The sequence below is a fragment of the Cervus canadensis genome, chromosome 26, assembly GCF_019320065.1.
Source record: "Cervus canadensis isolate Bull #8, Minnesota chromosome 26, ASM1932006v1, whole genome shotgun sequence".
Classification (NCBI taxonomy): Eukaryota; Metazoa; Chordata; class Mammalia; order Artiodactyla; family Cervidae; genus Cervus; species Cervus canadensis.
The window spans coordinates 20,953,018-20,978,613 of record NC_057411.1 but is presented as its reverse complement, the minus strand read 5'-3'; the positions used below and the strand labels follow the sequence as shown (position 1 = coordinate 20,978,613).

At 36.7% G+C, this 25,596-nt stretch overlaps 1 protein-coding gene and 1 non-coding gene across 2 annotated transcripts in view; one reads left to right on the top strand and one right to left on the bottom strand.

Moving 5' to 3' along the window:
- Positions 1–23,042, top strand: part of LOC122428266 (transmembrane protease serine 11G-like) — a 34,015-nt gene extending 10,973 nt beyond the window's left edge. Inside the window, exons 2-10 of the mRNA XM_043448172.1 lie at positions 7,187–7,308; positions 7,935–8,053; positions 9,345–9,412; positions 10,040–10,200; positions 14,655–14,693; positions 15,622–15,793; positions 16,770–17,029; positions 19,158–19,300; positions 21,454–23,042. Coding sequence (XP_043304107.1) covers positions 7,187–7,308; positions 7,935–8,053; positions 9,345–9,412; positions 10,040–10,200; positions 14,655–14,693; positions 15,622–15,793; positions 16,770–17,029; positions 19,158–19,300; positions 21,454–21,615 — 1,246 coding nt within the window. The 3' untranslated portion in view covers positions 21,616–23,042. The remainder of the gene's footprint in view (positions 1–7,186; positions 7,309–7,934; positions 8,054–9,344; positions 9,413–10,039; positions 10,201–14,654; positions 14,694–15,621; positions 15,794–16,769; positions 17,030–19,157; positions 19,301–21,453) is intronic.
- On the bottom strand, positions 6,896–7,002 carry LOC122428529. The gene has a single exon (XR_006265748.1). It is a non-coding gene; the product is annotated as a U6 spliceosomal RNA (small nuclear RNA).
- Positions 23,043–25,596: the final 2,554 nt, after the last annotated feature.

Sequence of the window (25,596 nt, the reverse complement as noted above, 5' to 3'; positions counted from 1 at the left end):
AACTATCTCCCAATGCTCAGATATAGTGACAGAACTCTTTCATTAGGAAGGATTTGTAGCTAACACATTAGGACATATTTCAATGTTCAGAGAAGCCTTGTGTCCTTGTGGAGGTCAAAATTTGTTGGTAAATATCAGTAGGAAGAGACATGATTAAAGATAAATGATGCTTAATTGAAAACATTAGTAGGAAATCAGGAAAATGTACCAAAAAAATTGAAGCCATAGTAGGTGGGAAGTACTCCACCAGCTGATCTTCTTCAACAGCCCAGGTCAATGGCATATGCCCTCTTTTTGGTTTTCATCAGGCTTTAATGACCTCAGGGTTCTAAAATTCCCTTCAAGGAACAGCTTCTCATAGAAATTCACTACGTAAATTTGCATTGATGAGCAGAGCTCTGAAGAGTAACACTCTCTGACTGTGTTTATTTCTTTTTGAACTCTTATCAACTAAAACACTAATTATTTTAATTACATTTTAATTATGACATCCATCAACTTTTTATTTATGAAACATTATATCTTTCTTATTTGTGTTATGTGGGGTTATATAAACAATACACACAGCTTGCCAAACATGAAGCATAAAAGAAAGCACAAATCACTTAATCTTTTACACAACCTTGAATAAGTCTGTCTACATCACAGATTTAATGAAAGTCTCATAATATCCGGTGGTACAATTGAAATGATGATCATCATCATTGTTCAGCCACTGTTATTATGAGTAATAACACCACTTCCTACTGATATTTGCATAACAACTTTCTTCCAGAGTTATTCCGTCTTCCTCAGGTGATGAATTAAAACCCCAGCTAGATGATTCATCTATATTGTTTTGCCTTGAATTTTCCCATACCCATTATTTTTGCTCAGTAATTCTTTCCTCATGGATGCTCACAATGTGAGCATCAAAATATGTTCACCACATAATGTCTACTTCTGAATCCTATGATTTCTCTTGAAGGCTCTGAAGTCCTTCCTCAACCCAGATAGAATGATTCTACCTTCTGGAACTCTCCACGGGGAAAATCAGGGCTTTGCTACGCTAGTCTCCCAAGCTGCTTCCTTATCTCTGTATATTTTGTGCCTAGTGTCGTCACTCAGATTCTGATGTCCTGGACACCAGTTCTCACCTTTTTCTTTCATGAACAGCACATCCACCATCTAGTACAAACTTTCCACCAGCTCACTCCACTCCATTTATGTAAAAACTCCTTGCTAACATTTTCAGTTGCTTTCGATAATAAAAATAAGAGAATAATCCAAACTGCTAAGTCCTCACCTTGTTTTAGATACAGTTCTAAGTGCCCTTTCATACATTAACTCATTTAATATTTTACATAAATCCCACAAGGTGGGTATTATTACTTTCATCTTACCATAAGGAAGCTGAGGCACAAAGAAGTTGAATGACTGTCCAAGGTCCTGCAGTGAAGAGTCAGGATGAAAACTCAGGTCGGCTGGCTGCAGAAACTACACTCTTAACTGCTCTGCTGGGCAACCTCTTTCAGAGACCAGAAGCCCTTCAAATCATGTGGTGGCTGCTGTGCAGCAAAATCACTTTATTCCTCATGTTTGAATTACTGGGCTTCCCACACGGTGCAAGTGATAAAGAACCCACCTGCCAATGCAGGAGACATAAGAGAGATAAGTGGGTTCGAACCCAGGATCAGGAAGATCCCCTGGAGAAAGGCATGGCAACCCACTCCAGTATTTTTGCCTAGACAATCCCATGGACAGAGGAGCCTGGAGACTTACAGTCTATGGGGTCACAAAGAGTAGGACACAACTGAAGTGACTTCTCATGCATGCACATTGATTCACTGACTGACAACATTTTGATTAAATAAAGCATTTGAAAAAGCTCCAGGGAAAATAACAGATGCTCAGAGAGCCACGTAAGGTGAAATAACCTGAAGATGTACCTTAGTAAATGTTGTACATTGAAAGGGAATGGTTGATAATGAAAAGAGAAGAATAAGTTCTTTCTATTCTGAGGTTTGGTTGAATACCTACCCATGAGATAGTCTGGATAATGTGTTTGTGAGTGTTAAGTCACAACTGACTCTTTGCAACCCTATGGACTATAGCCCACCAGGCTCCTCTGTCCATGGGATTTCCCAGGCAAGAACATTGGAGTGGGTTGCCATTTTCTCCTCCAGGGGATCTTCGTGACCCAGGGATCAAACCTGTCTCTCCTAAATTGGTAGGCAGATTCTTTACCACTAGTGTCACATGGGAAGCCAGTCTGGATGATAAGCCCCCTCAGAATTTAAACAAAAGTAGAGAGCGTCAAAGGATGAGATGGCTGGACGGCATCACCGATGTAATGAACACGAACTTGGGAAAACTCTGGGAGGTGGTGAGGGACAGGGAGGCCTAGCACACTGCAGTTCATGGGGTCGCAAGGAGTCGGACACGACTGGATGACTGAACAACAAGAGGAGGGATTAAAAGGATGACACTTTTCAAAAATATTTTGACTCTTTGTGAAAGGCTTTCTAAAGCCTGCTGAAAGGATAGCTTTTGTCACTGCTCATCTTCACTTTGATGTGAATGCCTCAAAGGTGAGGTCACTTAAATTTTTCTTTTGTTTGGATGTCAAAGGCTTTTTTTTTTTTCATTTATTTTTATTAGTTGGAGGCTAATTACTTTACAATATTGTAGTGGTTTTTGTCATACATTGACATGAATCAGCCATGGATTTACATGTATTCCCCATCCCGATCCCCCCTCCCACCTCCCTCTCTACCCGATCCCTCTGGTTGGATTTTCCTAACTACAGTGAACCTGTTTAGTCATCTTATTGTAACAGTCTGACCAAAATGAAATTCTTTGTATCTGAAGGGTTAGGGGGAAGGAGAAACCAAGAAGGGAAGAGGAGAAAGCTGCCCATTAGCAATTTTTAAGTACAAAATGTACAATTGTATCTTGATTCCAAGTAAGTGCTTAATCTGATTTTTCCTCCTGCCATGTTTGAAGTAATTCATCTCTAGCAAAACTCTCTACTAAAAATAGTTTTTCTGTTGCAAGTAGTTTAGGGTTAAATAAAATAACACAATATTTTATTTAGTAAACAAATATCTACCGAGAATCTATGAAGTATAATCTCTACCAATATTGAACAACCACTGAAATTAGTCATTGAAATTAGTCAATGTTTAAGATAAAATTGGGTTAGAACTAAAATAAATCAGGAATAAAGCATTGTTTTATTTCAAACAAAAACATATATTAATAAATATTTGAGAGCATGTCAGCATAGTTTCCTGGTAGCTCAGACAGTAAAGAATCTGCCTGCAATGAGGGAAACCCGGGTTCGATCCCTAGGTTGGGAAGATTCCCTGGAGAAGAGAATGGCAACCCACTCCAGTGTTCTTGCCTGGAGAATTCCATGGACAGGGGAGCCTGGTGGGTTATAGTCCATAGGGTCACAAAGAATCAGACACAACTGAGAAACTAACACTTCCACTTTCTGCATGGTTAAGGAAACAAACTCAAACCATTTTTCACTTATGACCCTTACATAAAATGTGAGGAAGTCACAGTGATTTTCTGGAGTTCAAACAGTCCAACAAGAAACCAGATCATTTTGATGATGAGAATTTTGTTGCAAAACAATCTCCCTCTTTATGAATGGTTTCCTATATCTAATACAAAGGGGGAAAGAATGAGAAGATGGATCTGGCATTTTCAAGTTTTAAAAAGTATCATTATTTTTCAGCTATTATTTCCTCCAAGGAGAAATCATTAGTTCTTCTCTGAAACTCTATTAGAAATGCTCTGCAAACCTGGTACAATGTGTTACACTGTGCTCCTCCTCTAAAATACTGTACGTTCCTGGAGGGGAATATTGAAGATTCTTTTCTATGTTCCCCTGCATTTCATAGATACGTAAATAAGTGTTAGTCACTCAGTCATGTCTGACTCTTTGCAACTCCATGGACTATAGCCCTCCAGGCTCCTCAGTCCATGGGATTTCCCAGGCAAGAATACAGGAGTGGGTAGCCATTTCCATACATAGTACTGCTCAATAAATATCCACCAAGCTAACTAATTGCTCTCTCCTCATTAACTTCACCTCCATTCTCATTTATGAACTCTACTTTCTCAAGTATGTTCTTGAGACATTCTTGTCCTTGTCTCATGTCACCTTAATTTACACTATCCCTTCTGCCTGTGATACATCCATTCTTGCCAATTCTTCCCTCTCAGCCTTCAAGAAGCAGTTCACAAGACAACTTCTCTAAGGCAAAACCATGTATCCACTCAGCTTCCATAGCAAACCAGGCATAATTCCATCATGACATTTATCATTTCTATTACGGTAGTTACTTAATATGTTTCTAGATCACACATTCTTTGAAAATGGGAACCTATATATTATTCAATTTTGAGTCTCAAGCAGAAAGTGGCACACAGAAGAAACTCAGCAAATCTCAACTGAGTTCATGATTACCCATGATCTTCTGTTAATAAACGTGATGAATACATTCACCAGCACTTGCCTGGGCCCAAGCAGGATCCCAGCTCTTTTACAGATACTTCAAATGTTTGCAGATGTAATACTCTTCCCACCAACCAAAGAGTAGAAGGCAAGAGTAACTTTAACATTGGATCCTTCCAGAAACACAGAAGAACTCAGATTTGGTGCTCCCTGAGATACTTAGAAGAGGTCAGGTCGATGGTCCTGAGTGGGGAAACTGCCTCTATCTTCTTGCCCAGATACAAAGATGCATTGTTGCTATTGTTTTTCAGTCACTAAGTCGTGTCCAACTCTTTACAACCCCATAGACTGCAGCCCACCAGCCTCCTCTGTCCTCCACTACCTCCCGGAGTTTGCACAAATTCATGATCTTGAGTCGGTGATGCTATCTAACCATCTTATTTTCTGCCACCCCCTCTTCCTGCCCTCAGACTTTCCCAGCATCAGGGTCTTTTCCAGTGAGTCAGCCCTTCACATCAGGTGGTCAAAATTTTGGAGCTTCAGCTTCAGCACCAGTCCTTCCAGTGAATATTCAGGATTGATTTCCTTTAGGATTGACTGGTTTGATCTCTTTGCAGTCCAAGTGACTCTCAGGAGACTTTTCCAGCACCACGGTTCAAAAGCATCAAGCATCCCTAATCCTTCCAGATCACTGATGTCAAAAGGCACACCTCAGTTAATATCTTTAATTTTTTAGCTGGGGCCTATTTTCCACCAGCTACTAACTCCAGGGAAGAAAATTCCTTATTCTTCTTTTCCATGTGTAATTTTTAACAGAACAAGAATTGGTACCTTTAACTTTCTAAAGGATATTTCTGTTCAGTCCTCCCATAGATTAAATCCTCCCAGACAATCCATGTTCATCACAACTCTGTCATTGTTCAGTTAGTCTTTAGACTCTGGGCCCTGACATTAGGAAGGAGACAGGCTTTGCCACATTTTCCCGCTTCCACAAAATTTTCTCAAATTTTCTCAGGGTCCAGAGTGTAAATCCATGGCTGATTCATGTCAATGTATGACAAAAACCACTACAATATTGTAAAGTAATTAGCCTCCAACTAATAAAAATAAATGAAAAAAAAAAAGTCAGTCATTTGCATTCTACTTTCATTCTTTCCATTATATTTTCAATACATTTCAATCATAATATTTTTCTTTAAATCGATTATTTATTCAAAGAAATCTGTCCTTATCCTGTGCAACATCACCTATAAAAGTCACAAGTTTAAAATCTTACCGTCTTATAAAATAGTTTATTATATAACACCAGTGGTTCTCACACCACATAGTTCCTTGGTCCAAAATGCCAAGCTATCACTATTTGTTTATCATATTAATGATACCATTTTGGTTTGCATATTGTTTTTTCCTTATAGTTCCATTCTGTTTTCTCTTCTTCAACCTGTCCTATTTCAGATGCTCTTCGTGTGCATTATAGATTGCTGCTGCTGCTGCTAAGTCGCTTCAGTCGTGTCCGACTCTGTGCGGACCCCTTTGACGGCAGCCCACCAGGCTCCCCCATCCCTGGGATTCTCCAGGCAAGAACACTGGAGTGGGCTGCCATTTCTTCTCCAATGCATGAAAGTGAAAAGTGAAAGTGAAGTCGCTCAGTCTGTCTGACTCTTCGAGACCCCATGGACCGCAGCCCACCAGGCTCCTCCGTCTATGGGATTTTCCAGGCAAGAGTACTGGAGTGGGGTGCCATTGCCTTCTCTGGCATTATAGATTACTTGTTTTATGAACAGGGATTATGGGTTTAAGAAGTGTGAAAGAGTCCCAAAACCCATGTCCTAGTGCCAATTCCTCCAATATCCAACTTGAGGATTTAGTAATCTCTCTGAGTCTGACTGTTTATGCTAGAACTAGAGGAGTGTCCCAGAAGCCCTCACTCTTTGAGGCTCATATGATTTGAGGCACATAAACCAAATATAAGGTACTAGTTCATTTACAAAAACAAAAATATTTCAGAACATTTAGTATAGTGATGGAGAAGGCAATGGTACCCCACTCCAGTACTCTTGCCTGGAAAATCCCATGGACCGAGGAGCCTGGTAGGCTGCAGTCCATGGGGTCGCTAAGAGTCCCACACGACTGAGCGACATCACTTTCACTTTTCACTTTCCTGCACTGGAGAAGGAAATGGCAACCCACTCCAGTGTTCTTGCCTGGAGAATCCCAGGGACGGGGGAGCCTGGTGGGCTGCCGTCTATGGGGTCACAGAGAGTCGGACACGACTGAAGTGACTTAGCAGCAGCAGCAGCAGCAGTATAGTGAACCAGAAACAAAGGTAATAGTAGTCAACTATAGTACAATTCTGACTTTTTAAAATAAAAGTGTGGAGTCAAATGCCAATGAGACTTTTTTTTTTTTCTTCTTTTTTTTCTTTTTTTTCTTTTTTCTTTTAAAAAAAATATGGAACGCTTCACGAATTTGCGTGTCATCCTTGCGCAGGGGCCATGCTAATCTTCTCTGTATCGTTCCAATTTTAGTATATGTGCTGCCGAAGCCAGCACCCAATGAGACTTTTAATGGCACTTTTTCTCATTTTTTATAGAAAAATACATTTAAATGTTACTAAGTGCTGTAAGGGCTAACTATGAAATCCAGAAAAAAAATATTCTATACCAAAGCTATGGGAAATTGAGATTCCAGTGTTTAAGTCCTATTTGTTTGTAACATACAACTCTTTCTCAAAAGGCCGTCTATCCTGGGTAGAAGAGCACATTCACGGAAGCCATGGGCGATCGCCCTTGTTACTACAGCTGTCGTCCTGGTTCTAGCAGCAATCATCGGTCTCCCTGTTTATTTTTTGGTATTCGGTAAGAATCTGATTGCATTATTTTGAAAATTCAAAGATCTAGACAATTGGTTTTAAAATCTTAACATTTTAGAAACCCTTTTCCAACATTTTAAGATGTAATTTTCATTGCAATAATAGTTTATATAGATGTATACATACTTTGTATAATTCAATATTTATTTGTATAAATGTGTCTACATTGGCAAATGTAAAAATTTATGTGTAAAAATTACTTCTAGCGTTTAAAATTTGACTTGGTTCATATAATATTTTCTCTCAAACAGTTCAGTGGAGTCATATGTTATTGTAAGGTTTAATAATATTTAATGTACTGAGAGCAAAATATTATTTTAGTAGCAATTCTAACTTTGAGGTCAGCTTTTTGAATATAATACATTCTCCTATTATTATTTAATTAACAGCTTAAATTGATAAATTACCACTAACAGGTGGTAATTGTGTCAGGATACAGCTGACAGCCTTGTGACCATGAGAATGTGTGATCTTAATAAAGGGTTAAAGGCCATGTTGGCTACAGCTGTTGTGTTTAATTCCCAACAACTTGTCAGTTACAGGAGTTTTCTGCATATCATCCCTTCTGATAGTTATACAACTCAAACGATCCATTTTTGCTTTCCCTTCCAGATCAGAAGGTTCATTATTACCAAACTTCCTTCCAGATCCCTAGTATTAAATACAATCCTGATTTTTCAGTGGACCATTCAAAAAATAGGACAGACCTGAAACAAAAAATCAGTCATGAGGTAAGCCTGAGCTTTCCTGCCATCATTCCTACCCTGACAATATTATTGTGAAGGAGTTTAAATTATAGTAAGAGGCAATTTGAGAACATACAAAATTGCAGTTATGTTTTGGTTGTCAGAAAAACAAAGAATGCCCAGTTAGATTTTAATTTCAGATTCTCATGAGTATATATTTCATGCTTATACTAAAAAATCATTGTTTATCTGAAATTAAAGCTTAACTATATTTTTATTTGCTAATCCTGGTGACTCTAACTAACTATCTCAGGAAGATTGGAACAGTACATTGGACAAAGGATAATTGTACCATATGCTGAACAACATAAGCCCGAGAGATAAATAGGTAGGTCAAATACACACAAAAAAATATATATTAGATTTATCTGGAGACATAACTTAGGTACAAACATTACCATATACAACATAGTAAGCACCTACTGTGTGCATGACCTGATACATTTCCCATTAGGCAACTTATACTGAACATTTTATTCCTGAAAATATACCACAGAAACACACAGACTAGCTCTTTAACTGAGCTAGTGAAAGACTTCAGTTTATACGCAGCTTCTACGGAGTATAGCATTGACCAAAGATGGCAGATCTTTGCCAGGTTTAGAAATGCTTCTTTAGATCTTTCCCAACCAAAAGCAGAAGCTGATGAAATGAGTCAAAGGATGCAACTGAGTGGGATTGGTGTGCCTTTCCAAAAATACATCCTAAGCAAATACTTAGGGGGAAAAAATTGGTGCAGAATATATAGTATTTTGTTATATGATTCTAGGTAAAGATTTGATGCCTTTTTCTTGATAAGTATATTAATTTTTAAAAAGTGTTCCCCAAAATATACATTTTCCTCCTCTCCCCCACTTACCACAGTTTCAAAACACAGCCTATAAATTTTCACCAAAGCCTAAAAAGCTTATTTTTAATCACACTCATGGGGATGATAATTATGTTTTAATGATAGTGGTTGTTAAGTTCATTCATAGCAAGTTTTCAATGAAATTCAGTCTCTGTACTGGCTGTTGAAATATGTGACTTCATTTGACTCTTTTTATCATTCATCTTTGACCAGGTGACAATTTATTCAAATACCAACATTCAGTTACAGAGATGACCTTTATGATAAGAGTATGCCCAAATGAGATTTCTGGGCATAGTTGTAAACAAACTTAAAAGTAAATGCTATTTGAATCACTGTACATTTTATACAAGCATTTTTGTAATATACTGAAATGTGAAAAATTCATATTTAACAAAGTTCTACACTTTTTTTTTCTTTTCTCAGATAGATGAGATATTTCAAAGATCCAGTTTAAATCATCATTACATCAAGTCTCATGTTTTCAATGTTAGGTAATTATAGCTAATTACTTTGATGAAAAGGCAACTTTGTATTATTTAGTTTTTCTTCAATTATTTGCTTTCTGGATATGATGTAAAAAATTAAGATATACTGAGAGTAAAAATAGTTTAATATTATTACATTTAATTGTTATTTCTCCTTTACAGAGTATATTTAGGGAGAGAGTGCTGTAACTTGGGTAGTGATAAAATATATTCTACTGGTTGTCCTTTTAAAGATTTTTGTATTTCAATTAAAGATTCTTACAATCATTATAAACTCCTCTCAATTTTACTTACATTTTAAACAATAAACAAATATAATGGATTTTTTAAAGTCAAGAATAAAATACAAGGTTGATGAATTTAACAAGTGCTTTTATTTGTCCAGAAAAAAAAGATTTTGCCATTTTCAGATACTCTCCCCTCTCTAAATATGATCAAGTTTTACAAACTAGGAGTAATTCAGGTATTAACACCTATATGATGCAGAAAGGAAAAACATCCATGACAATGAAGTGTATAAAATATTTATGTTGTATTTTCTTGAAGATATAACTATATTTATGTAATAAGTTATAAAATAGTAACTACTATGCTACTTCCTCACTCATTTATTCTGATATTTTTGTTTTTCAGGCCAAGTAATAATGGTTTGAAAGTAAACATATTGCTCAAATTTCAGTTTACCTCTAACAATGCAGACACAATAAAAAGAGAAGCTGATAGCATTTTGCATCAGAAGTTGAAATTAAATGAAAGCTTCTTGAAGATAGATACTTCACTGCCCTATCTTAAAGGCAAGAAATACCATTTTTCTTTCTTTGTTACAGTTTATCATTTTAACAGTCTTTCCTTCTACAGAGAAATCTTTTTTTAACCATAAAATTAAATGACTTTTATTTGTAAGTCTCTTAATTACTTGATAATAAACAAATCTCCACACAACACTTCCTTTGGTTAGTATGGACACAATTGTAAAACAAGGATAATATGATAATCCAAATATAGTAGTATTTCTTACACTTTAAAAAAGATTTTAGTGGAATTGTTTGAACTAATTAGGCATTGTTGTTGTTGTTCAGTTGCTAAGTCTTGTCCAACTCCCTGTGACCCCATGAACTGCAGCATGCCAGTCTTCCCTGTCCTTCACTATCTTCCAGAGTTTATTCAAATCCGTATCCATTGAGCCTGTGATGCCATCCACCCATCTAATATTCTGCTGCCTGCTTGTCCTCCTGCCCTTAATCTTTCCCAGCATCAAGGTCTTTTCCAATGAGCTGGCTCTTCACATCAGGTGGCCAAAATATTGGAGTTTCAGCTTTAGCACCCGTCCTTCCAGTGAATATTCAGGATTGATTTCCCTTAGGATTGACTGGTTTGACCTCCTTGCTGCCCAAGGGATCTCAAGAGTCTTCCCCAGCACCACAATTCAAAAGGATCGATTCTTTGGCGCTCAGCCTTCTTTATGTTCCAACTCTCATATCTGTACGTGACTACTGGAAAACCATAGCTTTGACTCTATGGACCTTTGTTGGCAAAGTGATGTCTCTCCTTTTTAATATGCTGTCTAGGTTTGTCAAGTTACTATTAAGACATTCCTCATTCCCATGGGAAGTTCTCCTAAGATTCATAATTTATCCTGAGACACTTCTGTCCTTATCAGGGTGCTTGAAAATTAATCCATATATTATTTTTAAAAATTTACTTCTCTGCAAAAGAGTGGTAAGTCTTTTGGTAAGACACACAGGAAATGTGTCTTCTGTAGACATAATCACCTTCCCAAGATTAACACAAAACTCAGCACAGGACAGGAACAGGGTATTTGCAAAACACTGTGTCTTTAACTCTGTAAACTAATTCAGAGTCTCAAAAGTGAGCATGAAACAAAAGTAGTGTTTTAACATTAACAGATACCATGGAACACTGAGGAACCTGGAATCCTTCCTTTTCTCACTTAAGAGCTTTACAACTATGCTTTAGAAAGTAAGAGGTTGTATATATAAACTTTAAAAAGCAAAAGTTGTGTTTTATAGGGTAAAAGAACTCATTTAAATACATATAATATAAAGAGAAAATGCATGGAATACATACTAAGAAGGACTGCAGGTGGTAGTGAAAAGAAACCAAGACTTAGAAACCAGAAGACCTATGTCCTAGCAGTAACAGTTGTAGCCTTCGATTAATTGTTGGACCTCCGTGTCTCAATTCCTGTTTCGCAAAATGAAAACAGTAAGTGAAACTTATTCTTTAGGAAAATGTAAAAATTTTGAAAAGTACAAGAACAAGCAAATTAATGTAATGTATTATTAAGTGGACTTTCTCTGATACCTTTAACAATGTTGAACCTGAGAAGTTGGAGAATTGATTAACGTGTCTTTTAAAAAAAAAGAGAGAGCTTGGAAACTAAACACACAAATGGCTCCAAAACACAAATATTGAAAGAGTTATCTGAGAATATCTTGAGTCCAGCAGAAATCTGCTAAGCTTAGTTTTTTAAAGGTAATTTTTACAGGATTATGATAAAGCTCAAGGAGAAGCTTTGAGTTTAGCTTCCAGCTAAGTTTTGTTTTGGGTAATGAATATTTAGCTAGAATAGGAAAGGAGTGACAACAAATCGAAAATTTTAAAAAGCTGATTAACTCTCTAAATATCATGTAATTCAGAAAAAAGAATGCTTTTTAAAAATCAATTTTAATTGGAGGATAATTGCTTTACAATGCTGTGTTTATTTCTGCCATTTAACAACATGAGTCAGCCATAAATATACACATGTTCCCTCTCTCCTGAACCTCCCCCCCACCCCTCACCCTATCCCATCCCTCTAGGTTGTCACAGAGCACCAGGCTGAGCTCCTCGTGTTACAAAACAACTTCCCACTAGCTATCTGTTTTACATATGATAATGTATATGTTTCCATGCTACTCTTTCAATCTGTCCCACCCTCTACTTCCCTTACTGTGTCTACAAGTCTGTTCTCTATGTCTGAGTCTCTCTTCCTGCCTTGCAAATAGGTTCATCAGAATCACTTTTCTAGATTCCATATATATGCATTAATATATGATATTTGCCTTTCTCTTTCTGACTTACTTCACTCTGTATAACAGGCTCTATGTTCATCCACATCAGTTCTACTGATTCAAATTCATTCCTTCATTCCTGGCTGAGTAATACTCCCTTGTATATGTGCATCACAACTTCCTTATCCATCCGTCTGTTGATGGACATCGAGGCTGTGTCCATACCCTGGCTATTGTAAATAGTGCAGCAGTGAGCATCAGGGATGCATGCATGCGTGCATGTGTGCTAAGTTGCTTCAGCAGTGACGGACTCTTCGTGACCCTACGGACTGTATCTCACCAGCCTCCTCTGTCCACTGGATTCTCCAGGCAGGAATACTGGAGTGGGTTGTCCTTCCCTTCTCCAGGGGATCTTCCTGACCCAGGGATTGAACCTGCAGCTCCTGCATTGCAGGCAGATTCTTTACCAGAGACACTGGGGAAGCCCCAAATATTGGGGGTACATAAGTCTTTTAAAATTTTAGTTTTCTCAAGGTATATGCCCAGCACTGGAATTGCTGGGTCATATGGTAGTTTTATTCCTAGTTTTTTGTTTTTTGTTTTTTTAAGGAATGTCCATACTGTTCTCCATAGTGGCTATATTAATTTATATTACCACCAACAGTGCAAGAGTTTCCTTTTTCCCACATGCTCTACAGCATTAATTGTTTATAGATTTCTTTGGTGATGGTCATTCTGACTGGTGGGAGATGATACCTCATTGTAGTTTTGATTTCCATTTCTCTAATAATAAGTAATGTTGAAAATCTTTTCATGTGTTTATTGGCCATCTGTATGTCTTCTTTGGAGAAATGTCTTTTTAGGGCTTCAGCCCATTATTTGCTGGGCTGTTTAAAAACACCCTTTTTTTATTTGTTAGTTACTTCATGTTTCTCTGTAATATCTTACTATTTTTCCCTTACCTTTTTTTTTTTTGCTGTATACTCTTCAAACATCAAAGTTTTTATATTATTTTCTATAGAAAAAAAGAGAAAGATAATTCAGACTTTCTATCAGCATGTTTGATAGGCTTTTAAAATATTATTTTGAAATAATTATAGATTTACATGAAGTTGCAAAGAAATTTATAGAGAAATCTCATGCACTTGTACCCTTCCCCCAGCCTTCCTTGATGCAGTACATTAAAACCAAGAAATTCAAATGGATACAATCCACAGAATTTATTCAGATTCCACAATAATATATGAACTAATTTGTGTGTGGATTTGTATGTATAGCTCTAGGCAATTTTATCACATATTGTATAACTACCACCAGAATCAATATATTCAACTGTACAATGTCAAGGCTCTCTAGTGTTACTTCTTTAAAGCAACACCTATTTCTTCTATCTATACCTAGCCCAACTACCACTAATCCATTTTTCATCTCTGTAATTACATTATTTTATAGATTTCACATAAATAGAATTATATACTTGGTATCCTTTTGAGATTGACCACTTTCGTTCAACATATTTTGCTTGAGGTTAATCCATCTTATTGTATCAATAGTTTGTTCCTTGTTATTGCTAGGCAGTTTTCATAGCATTCCAGTTTGTTTAACCACTCATCTGCTGAAGAGCATTTGGGTAGTTTCAAGTTTTTGCCTACTACAATGAAGCTGCTATAAACATTCATGTCCAAGTTTCTTCATGAATATGTCTTCATTCTTTGAGATAAATGTCTAAGAGTACAACTGCAGTTGATAAAAACATTTTTAGTTTTGAAAGGAACTACCAAACTATTTCTGAGAGTGGCTGTACCATTTTGCATTTCCTATTATATGAGTTACCCAGTTTCTCTGCATCTTTGCCAAAATTTGGTGTTATCACTATTTTTCATTTTAGCCTTCCTGATAGGTGTGTAGTGATATCTACCTACACCCTCTTCTGTTTAACTTATATTTTAATAAATTGATGTGGGATTAATTAATTAGATGTAGTCATCCTTCATGGCAAACAATATCCTTCCCCATGCCAATGATTTTATAATTATGAACAGGATTTTCCCAGAGGCCACATATAGTCAGAAGAAGAGTTTAATCTATGTCTGGGCCTCTACTTATTGTAGAATTTTATTTAAATTAAGAATTTATTGACTCTTCAATTCCTCCAAAATAGAAACATTCATGTCATGTAGAAAGAGTGTTTAAAGTGTTCCACTGTTGACCAATCACCTTGTTTTTTCCCACAGATATGAATAATGTACAAGCAGAGCACATCCTGAACAGTTGTAAGTTCAACATTATTATTGAGATGTATATAAATCAGATGCTTACATGTGCACTCAGTCATGTCTGACTCTATGACCCCATGGACTGTAGCACCAGTTTCCTCTGTCCATGGGATTTTCCAGGCAACAATATTGAAGTGGATTGCCATTTCCTCCTCCAGAGTATCTTCCCTACCCAGGGTTCTAACCCGCATCTGCTGCATTGGCAGGCAGATTCTTTACCACTGAGCCACCTGGGAAGCCCATATAAATTAAATAATAGAACCCAAAACACTTTTGGAATATCACTATTCCCATATAAACTTTTTCCCAGAAGTATATAACAACTTTTAATGGATACATAATTTAACTCTCCCCAAGGGGAAAAATTACTATTAATAACATACTTGCTCTACCACAAAGAAAGTTTTGCTGATGACTTTTCTTTTTTACAATCCCTTTTCATTTTATCTTATTTGAGTTTATTTGGCTCATTTTGTTAAAGCAGAAGATTTTGCTTAGAATTTAATGACATCCACTAACTTTAATATGTGAACTTTGACATTTATACTGTTGTAGTGTAATGATTTTTTGTAACAGAGAAGTATTTTAGAAGAGTAAAAATGGTATTCTTCTGCTTTAAATGCTGTAAATTTCACACTCAAAATTGTCAAAAATCACTCAGGTAAACTTCTTTTTTTTTTTTAAACTTCTGCCTATAAAAATGTGATTCAGAAAATATGAAAAAAAAATTTAAAGTGAAATTGCTGTAAGAGGTATCAAATATTTTTTTAAGTTAATCCTTTTTTCAGTGTGAATAATTATTATTCTGTCATGCAGTTTTGATTAATTTTTAAGGTGAGGCAAGGTTATATTTCCATCTTAATGTGCCAAGCATACTCACACACATTTATAACTCTGGAAATAACCGTCTAATTCCCTCTGACAGGTTGCGGTTTAGGGAGGGAGTTCCCATCCATGGAAAGAATTGCCGATGGTAGTGTTGCAAAGAAAGCTGATTGGCCTTGGCAAGCCAGCCTGCAGGTTGACGGCATCCATTTCTGTGGAGCCACGTTGATTAGTGAGGTGTGGCTCCTGACTGCTGCTCATTGCTTTGAATCGTAAGTCCTCACCTGTGCCAGCCTCTCCATATATAACAGAGATCACCAATTTCATCTCCTCACCTTCACACCCTGTAATTGTTATCCCGTTTTCACTGGTCATCTTAGACCCTAAAATGGTATACATAATTGTCCAGCAGACTTAAAAGAAGTAACAATTACTGAAGAATAGGGAAAAATTAGAATATTTTCAATTCCAACTGAATATAGATTCTCCAACAACCTCAACTTTAAAAACAAGTTAACATCACCAAAAGTTAAACACATACACACACACCAGTTTTCCTGAAATATACTGTGCATTTCTTAAAATAAAACTCAGATAATAGTATCCCAACCCTCAAACTTATATCTGATTTTCCCACATGAATATCTGGTGCTGTGCTTTTATTACTTGTATGCTTTTTGGTGACTTAACATGTGAAACACTTGAGAATACTAAAGAGATACAATAAACCTATTGAAATTCATATAAAATGGGAAAATATTCTGGATAAAAATGTTTACTGAAAAGGAAGGATGTGAAAACAATATAAAAGTGGCTCCACCTCTCTTTCCCTCTCTCTTTTCTCTCTCCATAGATATACATACATTTATATGTATAGATATGAGTACTTATGTGTGTGTACATGTGGGTACATATGTCTAATTTTTACTTACTTGTATACTCATCAAGTAATCTGAATTACTTTTACAACCAAAACTGGCGATAATAAGTTTCCTTTAAAAAAAATACAAACTTTCCCTCAAGGAGAGTAATTTTAAGCTGTTTTAGAATGGGGAAGGTTTATCAACAAAATGAAAAAAGGAGTCCCAGGGAGAAGCCACAAATAAAGAAAGTGGGAGGATCCCAAGCAACTACCACTTTAAACAATTTGCCCTTCCCCACCATTATGTCCATGCTCATTCAGAGTCCTGGGCAACTTCTGATCAGAAATGATCTAAACCAACCATAATCCTTTTAATCTGTGATCAGCTACAAAAACCCCAAACGCTGGACGGCTAGCTTTGGAACAACTCTAAGCCCCCCACTAATGAGACAAGAGGTGCAGTCGGTTGTCATTCATGAAGACTATGCGTCCCATAAGCATGATGATGACATCGCTGTGGTGAAGCTCTCCACCCCTGTCGTATTTTCGGATGAGGTGCACAGAGTCTGTCTCCCGGATGCTACTTTTGAAGCCTTGCCTAAGAGCAAAGTGTTTGTCACTGGATGGGGAGCTCTAAAAGCAAATGGTGAGTATCTCAGTAAAAATGTACAAGTGAAAAAAGAAAACTCATCCTCCACTGGAATGCGTGCGTGCATGCTAAGTCGCTTCAGTCATGTCCAACTCTTTGTGACCCTCTGTACCCTAGCCTGCCAGGCTCCTCTGTCCATGGGATTCTCCAGGCAAGAATACTGAAGTGGGTTGCCATTCCCTCCTCCAGAGGATCTTCTCCCCCATTGGAAGAGATATAAGATACAAAATCAAAATATAGAAAGTAGATGTAATCAAGATGTCACATGAAAAATATGGCAGAAACAAGATATAAACCCTCGGTGATGGACAGGGAAGCCTGGCATGCTGCAGTCCATGGGGTCGCAAAGAGTCGGACATGACTGAGTGACTAAACTAATGGTAAGTTATGAAAACTACTATTAAACAGTACCTGTATGTATTATCTTCTTTATGGGGTATTTTGGAATCTATGTAGCTATAGCTTTCCTTTCAAAAAAAATGGCAACCTACTCCAATATTCTTGCCTGAGAAACCCCATGGACAGAGGAGCCTAGCAGGCTACAGTCCCTGGGGTCTCAGAAGAGTCAGACACAACTTAGTGACTAAACAACAACTTTCCATATAATGTTTTTTTTGTTGTTGTTGCCTTTTGTACACAGAGACTGTTATGGTTGATGATTCTTAAAGTATGTAATTTGTGAGCAGTAATAATGACAAGCTTTCTGTAATGTACAGAAATACAGTTAAACAGAAATACCTTAAGCAAGCAATTTGAATGGTGTTCTTGATGCTAAACATTAAAGGAGCCCTTTGTATCCATGTATCTATGAAAGAGTTTCCGAGCCTGAGACTTTATAAATTTTGACAGACATTTTACTACACTTAATAATATACAATAAGCTTCAAAGATAGAACTTTAGAGCCTGATTTGAGTTTCCAGTTCTCATGTCTCTTGGTTGGATTTATTATATATAATTTAGTCTGCTCTTGAATTTCTGACTCTTATGGGCTTCTCTGGGGGCTCAGTGGTAAAGAATTTGCCTGCCAATGCAGGAGATACAAGTTCCACCCCTGGGTTGAGAATATCACCTGGAGAAGGAAATGGCAACCTATTCCTGTATTCTTGCCTAGAGCATCTAATGGACAGAGAAACCTGGTGGGCTCTAGTACATGGGGTTGCAAAAGACTCAGACAAGAGTAAAATACAAGCAACAATATAGACTCTTATAATGGCATTACAGTCTTGTTTGTGTCCTTGCTCAAAGTATAGCTTTTATCTGAGTCTTTATCAGGTAGCAGTTAGTATTTTCCAACAATAAGATTTTTAAATTAACATATACATTTATATATATTTAGACATAATGCTATTGCACACTTATTATAGTATAGTGTAAACATACTTTCCATATGTACTGGAAAATAAAAAACTTTGTATAACTGGCTGCATTGAGATATTAGCTTCAGTGTGGTGGTCTGGAACCAAACTTGCAATATCTCTGAGATGTGCTTTGTCAAGTGATGAGGCAGATTGTCAGATAAGGTAAGGTAAACTGTCACAGATTATCCCAGGTGGTGAGGAATCCCCTGGGTTTAAATCTAACGTTATCCTTCATGTAACTATGTGATCACGGCTAAGACTCAAAACCAGGTGAGCTTTGGTTTCCTCATCTGAAAAAAAGAATACTCACATCTATCTTTGATGACGGTTCAGTTCAGTCGCTCAGTCGTGTCCGACTCTTTGTGACCCCATGAATCGCAGCACCCCAGGCCTCCCTGTCCATCACCAACTCCCGGAGTTTACTCAAACTCATGCCCATTGAGTCGGTGATGCCATCCAGCCATCTCATCCTCTGTCGCTCTTCTCCTGCCCCCAATCCCTCCCAGCATCAGGGTCTTTTCCAATGAGTGACGACGGTAGCTAGGATTAAATAAGACAGTAGGAGTCAATGTACCAAGCATGGTACCTAGCACATAGGAGATACCCTAGAAATAAAACTTGAATCTGAACACTGGTCATCGAGTCCAGAGTGATATTATCTCTAGAAAAATGTTTTCTCACTGGTTCATCATTTGCAAGAAACAACAATTAACTATCATAAGCAATAATATGGAAATTTTTCATCTATTTATTTTTTTCTCTTTAGGTCCCTTTCCCAATACTCTGAGAGAAGTTGAAGTAGAGATCATAAGTAATGATATATGTAATCAAGTTCATGTATATGGTGGAGCTGTATCATCAGGAATGATATGTGCTGGATTCTTGAAAGGAAAACTAGATGCCTGTGAAGTAAGAATACATTCAAATCTACAAAATGAATCTGTTACTAGAGATAACTTGACTGAACAATGTGACTCTATGAAATTAAATTTGTGGAGGAGAGAAAATAGCAGAGTATACAGGGTTACATTTAAAACAGATAACCAACAAGGACCCACCATATAGCACAGGGGACTGCTCAATATTCTGTAATAATCTAAACAGGAAAAGAATTTGAAAAAGCATAGATACATGTATATGCATAACTGAATAACTTTCTTGTACATCTGAAATTAACACAACATTGTCGATCAACTATACTCCTATATAAAATTGAAATAAGAAAAATTTGAATAAAATTTTAAAAAACAGGCATGACTAGAAATTTTTTTGAAAAGTTACAGGGAAAAGAAGAGCCATAGGAAATAGTCCTCGTTTACTATTGTCTGGTGCGGTGCTTATTCACTCAGGCATGTCCAGCTCTTTGCACCCCCATGGACTGTAACCCGCCAGACTCCTCCATCTGTGGGGACTCTCAAGGCCAGACAACTGGAGTGGATTGCTGTGCCCTCCTCCAGTGGATCTTCCCAATGCAGGCATTGAACCCAGGTGTCCCGCATTGCAGGTGGATTCTCTACCATTTGAGACACCAGGGAAGCCCAGAGCCATGTGTAAAGAATAATCACCAGCTGCAAACTGGTGGGCTCTGATTAAAGAAAAGGACTTCTTGTAGACAATAGAAACCAAACCAGAGACATACAATCACTGCTTCAAGCCACAGTCAGACTCTGTAGTTAGGTATCTAATCCCTCTAATTGCAAGGCACTGTGGCCTGGGACCTGCAGATGTCTCCATGGCCAGTAGAGCATCATCACACCAGTGCTTGAACCTCTGAACTTAAACAGTGTACATCACATAGAATTATACTACTTAGGAGAGAAAATATCTATACATTCATTTCAAAGTGTTACCTCACAAATCACGTACTAGTTAAATAAATTGCATTTCCCTCAACCTTACAGAGCATTAATTTTAATCACTAAGCATTTAAAGATAATACATTGTAAAGTATGGCTATTTCAAGGACTGAAAATAAATAATTAAACCTTCTACCTGTACCATTTGAAACTGAATCCAACGGTTTAGCAATTCTATGTTTGAAATAGACTCAGCTCCACAAAAAAAAAAAAAAAAAGGAATCTGTTGAATAGAGACTTGTATATGAGTTTATTCCATAAGAGAGCAGATGTTCTCATTCTGTTGGTCCATGTTCCCTTGCTTCCTTCACCTCTAGTATACTAAGAACCTAAATTAGGATTTAGGACTTTGGGAAAGAAGCTCAGGACAATTGCTTTTGGTAGACCAGAGCTCTTACTCTCTGTCCACTGGGCAAGAGAGTGTACTAAGAAGTATGTGATGGGAAGAGAGTTTAAAGGCACAAGACTCTAAGAACCCTGCCTACTTCAAACAGAACCATCTCTCTTATTTAACATCTGGAAGGGGTTTCCATATAATATTTCTTTTAAATGAATAGACTCATTGCTAAAAGATAAAATTAAAAATCATTTGTGAAAGGCTTAACTATATCAGGGAAGTCTTCTTGATTCCTACACTCAAACCAGTTCACTTGGGAGCAAAACCCTGTGTGTAATCAATCATGCACATTCATTTGGAATATCCTTGGCCTATCTTTCTCCTCTCAAACCTATTGCTACACAGTGATACAGTGCCTCAGACACCTTCCTATCAACTGGTGGAACAAGGTGGGGACTCCAGATTCAAAGCATGAGATTATTCCCACCTAACAGATTTAGGAGAGGCTTCATGGCAGAAGTGACACTTGAGGTCACATTTATGTAAGAAATGGATGCTGAGACCTAGGTTCAATTTGTGCTGTCTGCTGAGACCAAGCAAAACTAAAAACTACACAAGGATAAAACTGAAACCTTAACTTTAGCCACACTACCTTCCAGAAAGAGATATTAATAGAGGTAAACAGAGATAATCAGATAACAGATAATAAGAATCTCAACTATTAAATTACTGGTGAGTAAAAACAGAATTTGTTTTTCATATTTCAACTTAAAATATTAATTTATTAGACATCCAGATGCTGATTAACTTGTATTTCTGACACCCCTTTATTTATCACATTGATCTTTTTTTTCCTTCCCACTTGCCAGGGTGATTCTGGGGGACCTCTGGTTATAGCACGTGATGGAAACATCTGGTATCTTATTGGAATAGTAAGCTGGGGAATGGACTGTGGAAAAGAAAACAAGCCTGGAGTCTATACCAAAGTGACTCATTATCGGGACTGGATTAAGTCTAAAACTGGCATCTAATGTAATAACCACCTCTACATCCAAAATGTAAATCCCATGTGTGGCCTCTGGCAAATAATGTTTAGTATGTGCTGCTATGTATATTGTCATCAAATTCAAGATGCAAATAAGCCTGATCTGACAACTCTCCTCTAACATGTGAGGAAAGAAAGCATTCTTTCACGTCACCTGATGTGTCTCACTGACCACAAGCATATACCATAGTGTCAACTCCAGTAAGATCTGCCATTGCTGCTAAGTGTCTCTGATTGCCTCCTGGCTCATCTTTTGGTTTCTACTACACACTTTCCATTTTAGAAAAATCCAGCAGTTTAATCAGATGAGTACCAGCTGGCTAAGTATTCGTTATTTTTTTTCCTGACACAGCATACTGCCCTTCCCTGACTTCATAGTTTTTAGCCTCCTCCTCAAATAATCCTCACCAAGAATCTGTAGATTCACTACACCAGACAAATCCAGGTGATTCATTTTGGCTGACACTAATGCAAATGATGGAGAGGCATTAGACATGAAACCAGGACTCAAGAGATGGCACTGCAAGAGTCCTTTCCCCTTTGCCCTCAGATGTTCATTTAACCTCTTTCTGAAACTTGGAAAATCTTGACATTTAAGTTTACACCCAACAGTGCAGATTTTAAACTCTTTAAACAACTACACTAATGTTCAGTTTAGAACAGTGAATAAATCCTTGGATCAGATAGTAGGAGAACTGGAAATATTGCCTAGGACAGGATTTTGTTTCAAATTATGTAAAAATGACTTTTGATATTCAGAAAATAAAAGCAGTTCCTTGGCCTTTTCATCAGGTGGGGAATGAGAAGAGGCAAGGACTTAGTGAGAGAAGTTACTTTCCAGCTCTAAAAAATGGAAAATGTTCCGCTTCTGGTCTAACTGTACTTTTCACTTCTGTTTAATTACTTACTAATGCAGTTCATTTCTTAAACCATTTTATTTTCAACTTCAGAATATTTAAGGGACTCACAGAATGAGATGCCAGTATAAATTATATATTCATAAATATATGAGAAGTCAACAGAAAATTAGAAATTCATTCAGTTTGTTATGAGTTTGGGAAAGACTTTATTGTATAATATTTAAATTTACTGTTACAAATGGTGGTCATTCTTTGAAGAATTGTATTTATAAAGAATATTCAAATAAGAAAGCATCTTTGGATGGTTTAATAATGATACAGTCATTTTATGTATATTTAAATGCATATTTTGTGCCACTGTACATGACTAGTATTGAGCAAAACTCAACACTTTTCTTGTGCATCTGAGTTTTATTTGGCTCCTCCTGTTACAATTAATTTAGTTAATGAAATAACTGTCATGTGAAGACTTTTTGAGTTTTATATCAAGTAAGAGTCTTTCTTCTCCCACATAATATTATATTGTAAATTAAAATATATTTATAATGATAAATTCAGACTCATTATCTTTGAATCATCACTACTTGGCAGGGCTTCTCAACCTTGGTACTATTGACATGTCAGGTAATTCTTTCTTGGGGCGGAGGCGGGGGGAGGTTTGAGGGGCGGCAGAATCTTCTACAGTGTAGAATGATTAGCAGCTTTCTTTCCCTCTGTACCCTAGGTGCCAGTGGTAACTCTACCAAGTTGTAACAAATAAAAATGTACCCAGACATTGTCAAATGTCCCCCAAGGGGTAAAATCACCCCTAGGTGAGAACCACTGCCATGGAATCAATAGAGAAAAAGAGTCATCATTAAAAATCTTGCACCCACAATTGCCTTACATGAATTTAAAGATATCTTTTTTTTCATCCTTTATTTAATGTTGATACACTGAGAATGCCAAAATGCCATTTACCATGATGGTATTTAAACACTCATATCTAAACAATCCAAGCCAAATTAAGATCATTTGGGAATTGAAACTAGTTGGATAAAGGAGGCAGTTTAAAGACTGAGTTGCTACAAGCAAATAATTCATCTCTAGTTGGGCAGATGGGTGAGTGGATGGATGAATGGATAGATATAGACGTAAATAGATCTATATATCTAGAGATATAGAGAGATTATATAGATATTGATATAAATATGTATCTAGAGACATAAATGTCAAATAACTAAATCCTAAACAATTTTTATCGATTAAGTATCCTTGGAATGTATAAACAGATACCATTTGAAAGAATATTACATAATGAGTTGAGGCAGAATGTCTCAGACCATCATTCACTAACACTGTAGAGTGAAGAATAGAGAATCATGTAGCATTACTATGCACTAAAATCTGGATTGTCTAAGCCAGTTGAGGCTAATTAGATATAAATTAATTTAAATTAATACAATTAAAATTTATTTCTTCGGTCATACAAATCACATTGTTTTAAACAATTAAGGTCATTTCCTTTTTTCTAAACAAAGCATTAAACAAGAACCATATTTCAAATCCCCTTTCTGCTGGAACCAGAAAGATGTAGATACAAATATGTTTTAAGGCTTTACCCTGAACCCTTTTACACTCATGTATTTAACTTCATAAGAATCAGAGTATAAAACACATATGCAATCTAAATATTCTTAAGCCCCAGGTGAACTGCATGAATGTTAGTATCCATCAGCTACATAAACAAATCACAATTTAAACATAAAATCATTACCTGTGACTGGCGGCTACCATTTTGGATAGCACAGATATACATCATTTTCATCACAGAAAGTTCTATCGGACATCACTGACCTAGAGTATTTGATGCAACTACTTACATAATCACTTATTCATCTAACAAATATTTCTTAAATCTCTATGCATTAGACATTGGGTATTCTAGACAATGGGTACACCATTGTATATAAACCTGAATCCTATGCTCAAGACTACATAAAGAACCAAAAGTATTTTTTAAAACTGCTGTTGAAAGTAGCAGACCCTTTGGAGAGTATGGTTAGGCAGGCAAAGCATGACCGCTTTTGGACTCTCCTTCCTCTGGGGTTGCTGGTCCACTAGTGGAGAGGGGATCTGTATGATCTACAGCAGGTCCACAGGGACCCACAGGTAGAAATGGGGCTTTCCTATTTCCCTTAGATAAAGATCCTAGAACTTCCTCAACTAGTAGTATATTAAAGAATCAAAGAGAGGTGTTTTTTTTTTTTTTTTTTGGGGGGGGGTTACTTTTTAAATCAATAGGGAATTTCTTGTAAACACAAAAGCTATGTTAATGGCAACCAAACAAGAGTAGCAAATAATGAGGTGTATCAGAGTGACTTAGTCTCAAAGAAAAGAAATATCAAATTGTAGGTTAAGCAAGAAGTCAACCCAAAAAAACAAGGATTGGATTGTGCAATCTGTTAATGTAGATTTATTATAGATGAATCTAGAAAATATGAAAACAACAAATCACTGTGACCCACACCTACGGTCCTTCAAACGCTGCGAGGACCTAAGAAACTTAGACCAAACATGTTACTATGCTGCCATCTCCTGGTTCATGTTATTTTAAAATATATTTTATTGTAGTTTCATTTCAAGATATAAAATTACAGGAGCTGTTTTCTAAACATAAAGCAGTACAGAGATAACTCTGGCAATACCTCTCCAATTTTTTTCTAAGATAACCAAGTTTAAAGTTCTATATATGCTTTTATTGGGCTGGCCAATAAGTTCGTTCAGGTTTTTCTGTTACAGCGTATGGAAAAATCTGAACAAACTTCCTGGTCAACCTATTATGTTGTTTTCTATGTATACAAATATAAATGAATATATCTGTTCACTTATAAATAACTTACCCACCTTTTCCCCCCAAAATGATATTATTTTATACATACACACACAATCTCCCACACATGAGTATATCTGGGCTTTTGTTTCTACCAAAATGGTAAACTAGCTTAGGAACTTACTTCCTTCTCCAAATCAACCAAATAAGATAAACTATAGAATAAGAAGTAAACATGAATTCTAGACCAGGAAATCATAACAAAAGTGAGATACCAGGAGACAGGCCTACCTTG